Genomic DNA, 15,035 nt, shown 5'->3' with positions numbered 1-15,035 from the left:
CTGAAACCTTTTTAGGAGCATTACATGAGGTTAAAGAGAGATGCCACTCACCCTCGAATACGTTCCTCATCTGGTCACTCACCATGCCTGGAGTGTCATTGAATGAGGAGTAGCCCTGTTTGGAGGAGAAAGTACAGGTGTGGGATCTTAAATTGATGACCCTGTTGTTGCAGGAAAAATGCAAACTTGTAGTGTATTTGAGGTTTAAAAGAGGCTTCTAAAGTTTGTAATTTCCACTTTAAAATGTTAGACTTGACTCGTACTAACTAAAAATGTATCAACCCCCAACAAAAATGTAAATTCATTATAATCCACACAATACTTCACAGTTTCTCACATTATTTTCCTGCTGTGAGAAACTGGTCATTAAGATTCCACATCCATAGAAAGGCACGTCTGCGACAGTATCACAAATATATATATATTTTTGAAGTCACAACTTCCAATTTTAACCTAAAGCTTTTGCAACATTTCTAGACTCACCTTTTGAATGATATTGCTGAGGTCCGTTTTCATCAACTGATTCACACTTTCCAGCTGATTGTTCATATCAGGTAACTGCAGCACATCACAGACAGCACACACTTACAACGTGATTTTCCTCAGGCAGCGCAGCACACACAATGGGCAAAAATACATTTTAAATAGACCAGATGGCAAATAGTATATTGCTATATAAATCAAAATATCACTGTATGACTATTATAATCATCTTCAATAAAGCGGGCCAGCATACCCGGGTGAAGTTGGCGCTGACGTGGAGCTGTGCCAGGGAGCTACGGATGGAGAGGCAGAGCTGGGCGGTGGTGGCGTCCGAGTCCTCGTCGTTGCAGCCCGGGTCGTTGAGGGTTCTATTGAGGCTGAAGCGCACCAGGCTCAGGTTGAAGTGGAGCTTCCCTGTCGCCTCCTGGAGAACCTCCAGAGACATACTCACGTTCTCCAGGGCGTCTTTGGTCTCCCGCATGGCTTGGGATGGGGACGGGGTAGGATGGAGAGGTGGTAAGTGTGTGTGAGAGTGCATTATAGAGACACACACAAATGTACAAGGCATAGTCACAAAAAACACTCAATGTATGCACCCGCAAGTACATACACACCAAAACAAATACACACACACATGCACAGTCATACCCTAGCTGTGATTATACACACACACAAAAACACACACATTCACACAGGGGCAGCAATTAGAATTGAACAGCTGAACAATAGTTGCAGGTTCAATCCACTGTTGGAGCAAGATTGGAACTTGGAAGGCCATAAACTTAATATATTCATATCGAGTCATAATTAAGATGGCACGCAAGGTAAGTTTGTACAGTTCCAACTATAGTGGCAAGAAAAAGTGTGTGACCCCTTTGGAAATACCTGGATTTCTGCATAAATTGGTCATAACATTTGATCTGATCTTCATCTAGGTCACAACAATAGACAAACACAGTCTTATTAAACTAATAATACACAAACAATTATAGGTTTTCATGTCTTTATTGAACACACCGTGTAAACATTCACAGTGCAGGGTGGGAAAAGTATGTAAACCCTTGGATTTAATAAGTGGTTGACCCTCCTTTGGCAGAAATAACCTCAAACCAAATGTTTTCTGTAGTTGCGGATCAGACCTGCACAACGGTCAGAAGGAATTTTGGACCTTTACAAAATTGTTTCAGTTTGGCAATATTCTTGGGATGTCTGGTTTGAACCGCTCTCTTGAGATCATGCCACAGCATCTCAATCGGGTTGAGGTCAGGACTCTGACTGGGCCCTCCAGAAGGCGTCTTTTCTTCTGTTGAAGCCATTCTGTTGTTGATTTACTTCTGTGGTTTGGGTCGTTGTCCTGTTTGCATCACTCAACTTCTGTTGAGCTTCAATTGGCGGACAGATAGCCTTACATTCTCCTGCAAAATGTCTTGAAAAACTTGGGAATTAATTTTTCTGTCGATGATAGCAAGCTGTCCAGGCCCTGAGGCAGCAAAGCAGCCCTAAACCATGATGCTCCCTCCACCATACTTTACAGTGTGGGTGAGGCTTTGATATTGGTGTACTGTGCCTTCTTTTCTCCACACATAGTGTTGTGTGATCCTTCCGAACAACTCAACTGTAGTTTTATCTGTCCACAGAATAGTTTGCCAGTAGCGCTGTGGAACATCCAGGTGCACTTTTGCAAACTTCAGACGTGCAGCAATGGTTTTTTTGGACACCAGTGGCTTCTTCCATGGTGTCCTCCCATGAACACCATTCTTGTTTAGTGTTTTACGTATCGTAAATTCATCAATAGAGATGTTAGCATGTTCCTGAGATTGCTGTAAATCTATAGCTGACACTAGGATTCTTCTTAACCTCATTGAGCATTCTGAACTGTGCTCTTGCAGTCATCTTTGCAGGATGGCCACTCCTAGGGAGAGTAGCAACAGTGCTGAACTTTTTCCATTTATAGACAATTTGTCTTACCGTGGACTGATGAACATCAAAGCTTTTAGAGATACTTTTGTAACCCTTTCCAGTTTTATGCAAGTCTACATTTCTTCTGGGATATCTTTTGTTCGAGGCATGGTTCACATCAGGCAATGCTTCTTGTGAATAGCAAACTCACATTTTGTGAGTGTTTTTTTATAGGGCTCTAAACAACATCTCCAATCTCGTCTCATTGATTGGACTCCAGGTTAGCTGACTCCTGACTCCAAATAGCTTTTGGAGAAGTCATTAGCCAATGGGTTCACATACTTTTCCCAACTTACACTGTGAATGTTTAAATGATATATGCAATATAGACAAGAAAAAGACAATAATGTGTGTGTTATTAGTTTAAGCACACTATGTTTGTCTATTGTTGTGACTTAGATGAAGATCAGATCAAATTTGATGACCAATTTATGCAGAAATCCAGGTAATTCCACACTTTTTCTTGGCACTGTATATTGTAGACACACAAGGATGCCTCGTGATTTAGCCTGGTCCCAGATCTGTTTGTGCTGTCTTGCCATCTCCTATGGCCATTGTCATACCAATGGTACAAACTGATCTTGGACCAGGCTACAATTGGCTCAAGAGCCAGGAATACCACAAGGGGACCAATCACAAGAGTGACACCAGGGTGAAGTCTCAAGGTTACAAGGCCAGGGATCACAAGGTCAGGGTTTATTTACTGTTACCTTTAATGGCCCTCTCCACTTTGACTTTATGACAAAAAAGTAAAAAGGAAAGAAAGGGATGTCTACTTAAGCGATTAAAGTCGTAGTACGCCATGTTACGAGCTAAGCAACAAGATCTTTCTATAAGAACTACAATACTACTCTATATTGTTTATATACAGTGCATTCGGAAAGTATTCAGAGCCCTTGATTTTTTCTTTTACAGCCTTATTCTAAAATGGATTGAAAAAAATCTCCTCATCAATCTAAACACAATACCCCATCAAGATGAAACGAAAACAGGTTTTCAGAAACTTTTGCCAAATGTATTAAAAATAAAAAACAGAAATACCTTATTTACATAAGTATTCAGACCCTTTGCTATGAGACTCGAAATTGAACTCAGATGCATCCTGTTTCCATTGATCATCTTTGAGATGCTTCTACAACTTGATTCGAGTCCACCTGTGGTAAATCCAATTGAATGAACATGATTTGGAAAGGCACACACTTGTAAGTCCCAAAGTTGACAGTGCATGTCAGAGCAAAAACCACAGATCTGGGGAAGGGTACCAAAACATTTAAGCAGCATTGAAGGTCCCCAAGAACACAGTGTCCTCCATCATTCTTAAATGGAAGAAGTTTGGAACCACCAAGACTATTCCTAGAGCTGGCCGCCTGGCCAGACAGAGCAATCGTGACCGATGGTCTTCAGAGTTCTTCTGTGGAGATGAGAGAACCTTCCAGAAGGACAACCATCTCTGCAGCACTCCATCAATCATGCCTTTATGGTAGTGGCCATACAGTAAAAGGCACATGATAGCCCACATGGAGTTTGTCAAAAGGCACCTAAAGGACTCTCAGACCATGAGAAACAAGATTCTCTGGTCTGATGAAACCAAGATTGAACTCTTTGGCCTGAATGCCAAGCGTCACATCTGAAGGAAAACTGGCATCATCCCTACGGTGAAGCATGGTCGTGGCAGAATCATGCTGTGGGGATGTTTTTCAGCGGCAGGGACTGGGAGACTAGTCAGGTTTGAGGGAAAGATGAACAGAGCAAAATACAGAGTGATCCTTGATGAAAACCTGCTCCAGAGCGCTCAGTCTCTGAATGTCCTTGATTGGCCCAGCCAGAACCCAGACTTGAATCAGATCGAACATCTCTGAAGAGACCTGAAAATATCTGTGCAGCGACACTCCCCATCCACCTGACAGAGCTTGAGAGGATCTGCAGAGAAGAATGGGAGAAACTCCCCAAATACAGGTGTGCCAAGCTTGTAGTGTCATACCCAAGAAGACTTGAGGCTGTAATCACTGCCAAAGGTGCTTCAACAAAGTGCTGAGTAAAGGGTCTGAATACTTATGTAAATGTGATAATTCAATTTTTTTTAAATGCTGTTTTTGCTTTGTCATTATGGGGTATTGTGTGTAGATTGATGAGTCGGAAAAAACAAATGAATCCATTTTAGAATAGGGCTGTAACATAACAAAATGTGGAAAACGTCAAGGGGTCTGCATACTATCCGAATGAACTGTATACATACACTGAGTGTACAAAACCTTAGGAACACCTTTCTAAAATTGAGTTGCACCCCCCTTTGCCCTCAGAGCAGCCTCAGTTCGTCAGGGCATGTACTCTAACATGTGTCGAAAGCGTTCCACAGGGATGCTGGATTTCTTTATAATAACAGCTTCATCTCAATTCTAGTCAGGTTTTAGAGCCAAGCATAGTACAATAACTGTGGGAACTAAAGTTGTAGAGGCTCAGGACTGTGTTTCCCTTTTTTATAGATTTTTTGAAGGTCTTCGACACTGTTTACCATGACCTGCTGTTGTATAAACTTAAAAAAGGTTGGTTTATGTGTTGAAGCATTGGATTGGTACTGACAGAACACAGTGTGTAGCACAGCAAGGTTATGAAATCGGAGTTTCGAAGGATTACGAAATGAGTTGCCCGGGGCTCAATTTTTGATCCGATCCTTTTCACGGTGCATATAAATTATATAGGGAAGACTGTTGACTGCATTGATAACTTGACCAAGAAACGGAAGTTGAAATTAGATTTTTATTTTAGGAACAAATCTTGCTCTTCAACGTCAGGCAGAAATGATCTTGTTCAAAGCATTTTCCTATTGGTGCTGGATTATGGTGATATTGTCTCGATGCAGGCCTCGGCAAGTACCTTAAAAACTCTGGACACTGTGTATCATAGTGCTTTAAAATGTATCACAAATGCTAGAGCACTCACCCATCACTGTGAATTGCATGCTATGGTGCAATGGACCTTTCTCTCCACCAGGAGGCTAAAGCCCCGGTATACCTTCGTACACAAAGCATTGATGGGACAACTCCCTTTGTATCTCTGTTCCTTACTGACCAGATCAGTCACTCGATACAGTCTTTGTTCACAGTCGCTGCTGTTCTTGTCTGTTCCTAAGGCTAGAACTGAGATGAGGAAGCCTTATTTTTCCCATAATGCCCCTTCATCCTGGCGCATGCTTCAAAAGATATTCAAGTTAAGGAGTTAGTGTCCTTGCCTGTTTTAAGACTCTGATCGCCGCGACTTGTTTTTGATAGTTGCGGTTATTTTGAATCTTCTACCGTATCTGCAATTTGTGACACTTTGTCTTCTGTGTGTATTTGTATTTTTTTGTCATATTTTATGTACATGCTGCTGTTTCCCTGTTTGGCTTTCTTGCATGTGTCCCTCGCAAAATATATATTTTAACATCATTAGGTCTTACCTGGTTAAATAAAGGTTAAGTAATACATAAATAAAATAATGTTTTGTACACTCAGGGTATTCTTAAAAGATCCTCATAACTTGTGTCCAATTTGAGGACAGCATTGTCAGTGTGGTAGAGAATAAAAACAATGACAGCATCGGTCTGAAAGAGGAAATGATATCATAAGTACAGGACATACCACCAGCCATACGGAGCGCTCCGTCCATTGCAGGACAGACCTCTTTCCCCAATTCCTCATGAATCTTCCCTCCAAGCAGAGGACCCACATCTGAGGATGGGGAAATAGCATCATTGTGTATTCGGGCTAGGGTCAATTCCATTTGAATTCAGGACGTTAATAAATAGATGTTAAAATTCCAATTTCTCTCACAGAAAAGCAATGGAGAAGAATTGGAATTGCAGTTGACATCCTCAATCGACAGAATTGAAATGAAATTGGACCACAACTCTGTTATGTATCTACTTAATGTTCAATATGCTGTTAACTTGATATGGCCATAAGATTCAGAGTTTTGTGCAGCAGACTGAACAGAGACAATATGGAGACGTGGCCTCAGGCGCTGTACTTACTATCCAAGTCAGAAATGACTTTGTTCTTGGCAGTGGCGTATTGTGCTATTAGATAATCAACTTGCTGTGAAAAGAAGAGCAGAACAAAGTCACAGAAATTGAGACACGTGAGTCTGTTTTTTTTGTCTGAGATTATTTGCTGTTGTTTTTTGGTCCGAGATTGTGTTACTCTGTCAGTTTCTCTCTATCTCACACATACCCACGCACCTATTACTGTATGTACGCACACACCCCTTTGAGAAACATACAATATACATGTAATCTAACCATCTCTTACATTCTCGACTTAGCCTTGTGTGTGTGCACACCTACAGAAATACTGTCATTGCAGCTATGGTAAAAAAAAAAGCTGTACCGTTGGCGTCTCGTTGGTAAAACTCTGCAGGTCCCTCAGGTTGCTACTGACCAATCTCCTCATGCCTTTGAGCTGTGAGCTCAGGTTCTGGTTAGCTGCATACGCACACAGTACTCCAGCCCTGCGGACAAACAAGAAATACAACCACAGAGAACATTAAAAGAGATATAGGCTAGCACACACCAAAATAAGTGCATTTTAAATATTGTAATCCAGATATTCTAAGCTTTATGGCTGCAATTAAATCTAGAATCGGCTTCCTATTTCGCAAAACAAAGCCTCCTTCACTCATGCTGCTAAACATACCCTCGTAAAACTGACTATCCTACTGATCCTTAACTTCGGCGATGTCACTTACAAAATAGCATCCAACACTCTACTCAGCAAACTGGATGTAGTCTATCATAGTGCCATCTGTTTTGTCACCAAAGCCCCATGTACTACCCACCACTGTGACCTGTATGCTCTCGTTGGCTGGCCCTCGCTACATATTCGTCGCCAAACCCACTGGCTCCAGGTCATCTATAAGTCTATGCTAGGTAATGCCCCGCCTTATCTCAGCTCACTGGTCACCACAGCAACACCCACCTGTAGCACGTGCTCCAGCGGGTATATTTCACTGGTCACCCCCAAAGCCAACACTTCCTTTGGCCGCCTTACCTTCCAGTTCTCTACTGCCAATGACAGGAACGAATTGCAAAAATCACTGAAGCTGGAGACTTATATCTCCCTCACTAACTTTAAGCATCAGCTGTCAGAGCAGCTTACCGATCACTGTACCTGTACACAGCCAATCTGTAAATAGCACACCCAACTACCTCATCCCCATATTGTTACTTATCCTCTTGCTCTTTTGCACCCCAGTATCTCTACTTGCACATCATCATCTGCACTCCAGTGTTAATGCTAAATTGTAATTTTTTTATGGCCTATTCGCCTATCCTATTTATTTCCTTACCTCCCTACTCTTCTACATTTGCACACACTGTACATATATATTTATATTGTGTTATTGACAGTACATTTGTTTATGTGTAACTCTGTGTTGTTGTTTTTGTCGTACTGCTTTGCTTTATCTTGGCCAGGTCACAGTTGTAAAAGAGAACTTGTTCTCAACTGACCTACATGGTTAAATAAAGGTTAAATATATATATATATATATATATATTTAAAAATTACACAGGCAGCCCAATTCTGTTATTTTCCCACTAATTGGTCTTATGACCCAACAGATCAGCTCTTTTTCCAAAAATTGGGCAAAAGATCAGAATTGGGTTGCCGGTGTAAATGCAGTCTTTATATGCTTATGATTTTGTTGAAAGGCAATTCATGTCAAACTTTTGTTCACACCTTCTGTCTATACAGTTATGAATCCTGTACAGACCTCTAATCAGTTTAGAAATACCACAAATAATCATTGGAGTTGAAACATACTTTGAACTAAGGCATGGAGCCAGCTAATGACTGTACATGATGTCCTGTCATCTATTGCCTTTATTGCTTTTCATTATTTTTGATTGTTTGTATGTGTTGTATTGTATGCACCACTCCACACAGAAGTTTTGGGGTGAGGGGCAATTAAGTTGTTTGGATTTGAATGTCCATCTCTCCTTGGCCACATAGCCAACCATTATGACATCACCTGCTTCAGAAAGCTTTGTTCGCCGTGGAAACCATCAATAACATTCTAAAATCCACAACATTCTAGAAACAGAATCAACATTCCCCCCATAAACACTTTCACCTTCTGAGAAGACAGGTTGTTTTGAGACAATCTGTGTACCTTTTTATTGCTAAAATGTCGCTGCATCTGTATAATGATGGCTACGAGTCTGACTCCCACTATCAGCCTGACCAGGGCTACGACTCAGGCTTTGAATCTGAATTGGAGTCAGAAGACCCCTTAGAAGAGTCCAGAGAAGTGGGCCTCTTCATCGAGCCCCCACCCTCCTCATCCTCAGATCAAGATCAGGTCCGTGAAGTCCCAGTGGCTAGGACCCATGCCCAGAGGGCTGAGGTGGACCAGGCAGTGGCCCTGGCCACGGCCCCTGTGGACCCGGAGGTCATGGTGGGCGAGCACAATGAGATTCTCCAGAGCTCCGGCCCTGAGATCACCAGAGCACCTATCTGTCTCATACTTGCCCCTCAGGTGGTTCCATCGTGGGTCACCTGGTTTAGAAGCAGAGAGGCAGAACCAGAAAGCACTCACTCAGACAGTTCTTTGAGCAATGGCGAGTATAAAATTCCAAGTTTATTAGGAAAACATCATCGCATAGAACGTTTTTGAAGACAAATGCTGTCTTTTAAGTGTGACCGATTGTGCGTATTGTCTTTCATTCCGCAGTTTATAATGGTTTAGACGTGAAGTGTCAAGAGTCTCCCGTAAGAGATCCGGAGGACCAGAGGGTCCCGCTCACCAAGAGAATGAGAGGATCAGAGGACTCTGACAGTTTCCTGATCCCTAGGTTGCCACCATGGGTCACCTTCAAGAGGACCAGGGAGTCCGGCCCTTCTAGCAGCCCAGGCTGTTTCCAACTAGAAGGCTCATCATCGAAGAAATGGAAGAGGTAGTCTGTCTTTTGATCTCTTTAATGTTTTATCTTGTGTTTTTTTCATTTATATAGACAGTACCAGTCAAATGTTTGGACACACCTACTCATTCAAGGGTTTTTCGTCATAGTTCTATATTTTCTACATTGTAGAATAATATTGAAGACATCGAAACTATGAAATGACACATATGGAATCATGTAGTAACCAAGAAAGTGTTCAACAAATGAAAACATATTTCATATTGTAGATTCTTCAAAGTAGCCACACTTTGCCTTGGTGACAGCTTTGCACACTCTTGGCATTCTCTCAACCAGCTTCACTTGGAATGCTTTTCCAACAGTCTTGAAGGAGTTCCCACATATGCAGTGCACTTGTTGGCTGCTTTTCCTTCACTCTGCGGTCCAACTCATCCCAAACCATCTCAATTGGGTTGAGGTCGAGTGATTCTGAAGGCCATTCTTGGTCAAATAGCCGTTACACAGCCTGGAGGTGTATTTCAGATCATTGTCCTGTTGAAAAACAAATGATAGTCCCACTAAGAGCGAACCAGATGGGATGGTGTATATCGCTGCAGAATGCTGTGGTAGCCATGCTGGTTAAGTGTGCCTTGAATTCTAAATAAATCACTGACAGTGTCACCAGCAAAGCACCCCCACAACATCACACATCTTCCTTCATACTTCACGGTAGGAACTACACATGTTGAGATCATCCGTTCACATACTCCGCGTCTCACAAAGGCACATCGGTTGGAACCAAAAATCTAAAATTTGGACTCATCAGACCAAAGGACAGATTTCCAACGGTCCAATGTCCATTGCTCATTTCTTGGCCCAAGCTGTCATGGTTCCACCAGGGCCCTAGAGAATTTTTTTGTTACTCAGGTGTTGCTTATCATTTCATTTCAGCACCTGGGTCCAACCCCACCTCATCACAGCATGTTTCTGCCACAACATTGACCCAGCAGAGATCAACCAGATTAGAGGTCATAACCTATCAAGGAGCACTGTTGGGAAGATGGCAAGAACAAATCCACGAGACCCTCCGGGCACTCACCGATTCCTTCTGTCCACGGCACGCCCCCAATTCAGGAGGAGCCAATGCCCAAGTCTCATCGCCCAGTGCTACGGGCGCCGCTGCAGTTCCTCCAGGGAACCTGCACCAGAAACCCAAGATCCCAGCCCCCTGAGCGGTATGACGGCCACCCGGGAGGATGTAAGGGTTTCCTCACTCAGTGCTCTCTGGTGTTTGAGCTACAGTCCTCCTCGTTCCACACTGATCGGGCCATGATCGCCTACATCCTATCTCTGCGTCAGGGCCCTGGCGTGGGCAACGGCTTTGTGGGCAACGGCTTTGTGGGAACAGCAGCCACCATCCGGCAGCTCCATATTAGCCTCTACTGCCGAGCTGTGTCAAGTCTTTGACCACCCAGTCGATGGGCGAGAAGCAGCAAGGCGACTGTTCAGACTCCGCCAAGGGGCCCGATCTCCATCCAAGAAGCCAAGAGGTTGAATGCTCGCCAGGCTAGGTGGGCTCTGTTTTCTAACCAGTTCGATTTCACACTAGCCTATCGCCCGGGATCCAGGAATCATAAAGCAGACCCCCTACAATGTCTCTAAGGAGGAGAGGGACCCCGATAACCTGACCCCGTGCGGGGGACCCACTAACAGACTTTACATTCCGCGATCAACCTGGTCCCGACTACTACAATGGGGGCGCTCCTCTAAATTAACTGGGCATCCAGGGGTTAATCGGATACTGGAGTTCCTGAGGTGGATATTCTGGTGGCTCCGCGGCTGGATCCACTCCTGAGGGGGCGGGGGTACTGTCATGATTCCTCCTGGCAGCAGAGACCGCCCTAGATACTTTGTTACTCAGGTGTTGCTTACCATTTCATTATGATTTCCCTTTTAAAAGAGGTGTGTTTTCTGTCCTTGTTTGCAGAAGCTTGATTTTGGTTGCCCTGTGTGTTTGTCGCCTGAGTAAGTTTCTAGTCGTTGTGTTTGTTGTTTTTTCAGTATTACTGTGATCTTTCTGTTACCTTATTGTTTTTCAGTGAAGTATTTACTATATCCTAAACCATTGATGCCTTGTCTGGTCCATTTGCTGCACCTGGGTCCAACCCCACAAGCAAGTCTCTCTTTATTATTAGTGTCCTTTAGTAGTGGTTTCTTTGCAGCAATTCGACCATGAAGGCCTGATTTACGCAGTCTCCTCTGAACAGTTGATGTTGGATGTGTCTGTTACTTGTAACTCTAAGTTACCTCTGCAGCAGAGGTAACTTTGGGTCTTCCTTCCCTGCGGTGGTCCTCATGAGAGCCAGTTTCATCATAGCGCTTGATGGTTTTTGCGACTGCCCTTAAACCCTTTCTTGAAAAGTTCTTGAAATTTTCCAGATTGACTGACCTTCATGTCTTAAGTTAATGATGGACTGTCATTTCTCTTTGCTTATTTGAGCGGTTCTTGCTATAATATGGACTTGGACTTTTAGGGCAAATAGGGCTATCTTCTGTATACCACCCTTACCTTGTCACAACACAACTGACTGGCTCAAATACGTTAAGAAGGAAATAAATTCCACAAATGAACTTTTAACAAGGCACACTTGTTAATTGAAATGCATTCCAGGTGACTACCTGATGAAGCTGGTTGAGAGAATGCCAAGAATGTGCACAGCTGTCCTCAAGGCAAAGGGTGGCTATTTTGAAGAATCTCAAATATATTTTGATTGGTTTAACACTTTTTTTTGGTGACATGATTCCATATGTGTTATTTCATAGTTTTGATGTCTTCACTATTAAAAATAAAGAAACCCTCGAATGAGTAGGTGTGTCCACTTTTGACTGGTACTGTATATATATTTTTTTGTGTCTTAGGGAGACTTGAAAGGCACTTAAAATCAAATGTATTATTAGGTCAGTTGAGGAGAGTGACATTGCCATTGTCCCAAATGTGACAAGGCCCAAGTATAGGAGAACATGGGAATTAAACCTTTGCCCAGGACGTTCTGAGTCCGTGGGAACCAATCGGAAGAGACAGAGGGTCTGATGAGGACACTGACTCAACTCAACTGACGTTATAAAATAATTGTACTGTCTTTTTTCTATATTAATAGAAAATAAAAATGTTTTAGATCTGCGATCTGATTTGTCCTTATCTGTCTTATGATTACTTAAGATTTGAAAACATATATAAACACCATGTAAAGTGTCAGTCCCATGTTTCAAGACCTGAAATAAAAAATCCCAGAAATGTTCCAAAAAAGCTTATTTTTCTTCAATTCTGTGCAAAAATGTGTTTACATCCCTGTTAGTGAGCATTTCTCCTTTGCCAAGATTATCCATCCACCTGACAGGTGTGGCATATCAAGAAGCTGATTAAACAACCTTGTGCTGGGGACAATAAAAGGCCACTCTAAAATGTGCAGTTTTTTCACAGCCATTGAAGAGGAGTGGGACAACATTCCACATGCCACAATCAACAGCCTGATAACGTCGATGCGAAGGAGATGTGTCGCACTGCATGAGGAAAATGGTGGTCACACCAGATACTGACTGGTTTTCTGATCCACACCCCAACCTTTTCTTTTAAGGTATCTGTGACCAACAGATGCCTTTTTGTATTCCCAGTCATATGACATCCATAGATTAGGGCCTAATACATTTATTTAAATTGACTTATTTCCTTATATGAGCTGTAACTCAGTAAAATCTTTGAAATTGTTGTATGTTGCATTTATATTTCTGTACAGTGTAAATAACACCAAATTGTACCTAATAAATGTCTCTTAATATTTTAGCTGTTCTTGCCATAATATGGAATGCGTTCCAGGTGACGACAATCTGCCCATCTCTGCCCATTCACGAAAATGGTTCGCTCCTACAGACAAATCATATTCAAACCAAATCAAGCTTTATTTATACAGCACATTTCAGACTTGGAATGCAATGCGCTTTACAGAAAAAAAAAACAATGAAAATAAAAGCTGAAATATTTACTAAACAACAAACACAAAATAAAAAACTAAAGAATGACAAACTGAACAACTAAAAAGCACTCTAAGGAAAAGCAAAGCTAAAAATGTGTTTTAAGATAAACATTTTAAATATGTCCACAGTTTCAGCTGGGGGCATAATAACTAAAGGCTGCCTCTTCATGCCTCTTGGTCCTAGGCTTTGGGACAGTTAAAAGGCCAGTGCCAGAGGACCTGCGTGAGTCACCTAGCCGTGGCTTGCTATATAAAGCAGGCAGACAAGCATCAAGGCATTCAGTTACTGTTTGATTCGACGTTAGAATGGGCAAAACCAGTGACCTAAACGACTTTGAGTGTGGTATGATCATCGGTGCCAGGTGCACCGGTTCCAGTATCTCAGAAACGGCCGTCCTCATGGTCTTTTCACACATGACAGTGTCTAGGGTTTACCGAGAATGGTCTGCGGCTATCCTGTGGGCGAAAACAGCTCGTTGACAAGAGGTCGAAGGAGAATGGCAAGAATTGTGCAAGCTAACAGGCGGGCCACAAACAGGGAAATAACGGCAACAGTGGTATGCAGAACGGCATCTCGGAACGCACAACTCGTCGGTCCTTGTCACGGATGGTCTATTGCAACTCCTATCAGCCAAAACAAGAAGAAGTGGCTCCAGTGGGCACGCGATCACCAACACTGGACAATTGAGGAGTGGAAAAACATTGCCTGGTCCAACGAATCTCGGGTCCTGTTGCGTCCTGCTTGACGGCAGAGTCAGGATTTGGCGAAAGCAAAACAGGCAAAAGCAAAACAGGCAAACTGCCTGGTGGCGGTGGTGTAATGGTGTAGGGAATGTTTTCCTGGCACAAGTTAGGTCCCTTGATATCAATTGAGCAACATTTCCATGACCTGAATAATTCAGGCTGTTCTGGAGGAACTAGATGGGTGTACCTAATAAATTAAACATTTTCAGATAATTGACAAAAATACTTCATGGAATCCTTGTATAAGCACAGCAATAACATATAAATGCCAGCAGGTGGCAGTACAAGTCCTTGCAGCAAAACCCCGACCTGTTCCACCATCATTATAGGAATAGTGTACAGGGCCTAAAATTTAATACAGACTAACTGACCAACCGAATCTGCTTATGCCCCCCCCCCCCCCTCCTCTGGGAAAGTTAACTAATTTAAAATGAAAAATACACACTGAAATGGTTGAAGGTGGAATGCTGTGGCTCACTCAACTGAAATGATTTGAGATCTAGGCTTTACACTCTGTCATGTAACCTTTCAGGCAGTAAACATACTGTAAAGTACATGCTAAACACGTTACTGCATATTGTGAATAACTTATACATCTAAAAGAGTCACTTCCGTACATAAAATAGTCCATACTGTGGCTCTGTGTGTTGTGCTTCTAGTGTTAATTAGCTCCAGGAACATCAACGGGAACCTTGTCCATATTTTAAGTCCTAATTTCCATGATTCCTTCTATCCCTCCTGAATACTAACCCTAGTTTCTAAAATGGTCAGAGCTTGATGAATACTAACCCTAGTTTCTAATATGGTCCGAGTTGCTAAATAATAACCTTATTTTCTAAAAACGGTCCGAGTTGCTAGGTCAGGGGCTCCCAAAAGTTTTTGGCCCACGACCCCATTATGATATTAGAAAATGATTGCGACGTGAAAAAAAATACAATTTTAAT

General features: G+C 42.5%; 1 protein-coding gene across 25 annotated transcripts in view; it reads right to left on the bottom strand.

Moving 5' to 3' along the window:
• The window catches only part of LOC110505144 (prominin-1-A), a 120,084-nt gene that overhangs the window by 32,092 nt on the left and 72,957 nt on the right, over window positions 1-15,035 (bottom strand). For 14 of the 25 annotated variants that reach the window (XM_090219847.1, XM_021584152.3, XM_090219844.1 and 11 more), the window contains 6 exons: window positions 6,807-6,927; window positions 6,452-6,515; window positions 6,060-6,149; window positions 737-966; window positions 484-558; window positions 52-115 (listed from right to left, as the gene is read on the bottom strand). In XM_090219847.1, coding sequence (XP_090075973.1) covers window positions 52-115; window positions 484-558; window positions 737-966; window positions 6,060-6,149; window positions 6,452-6,515; window positions 6,807-6,927 — 644 coding nt within the window. Of the gene's footprint in view, window positions 1-51; window positions 116-483; window positions 559-736; window positions 967-3,152; window positions 3,177-6,059; window positions 6,150-6,451; window positions 6,516-6,806; window positions 6,928-15,035 lie in introns of all 25 variants that reach the window. The other 11 variants (XM_090219834.1, XM_021584148.3, XM_021584150.3 and 8 more) reach the window with 1 other exon arrangement.

The sequence above is a fragment of the Oncorhynchus mykiss genome, chromosome 25 (genome assembly GCF_057628025.1).
Source record: "Oncorhynchus mykiss isolate SJ-2025 chromosome 25, ASM5762802v1, whole genome shotgun sequence".
NCBI classification, from domain to species: domain Eukaryota; kingdom Metazoa; phylum Chordata; class Actinopteri; order Salmoniformes; family Salmonidae; genus Oncorhynchus; species Oncorhynchus mykiss.
The sequence above is the reverse complement of the archived record's forward strand: the minus strand, read 5'-3'. Positions and strand labels throughout refer to the sequence as shown.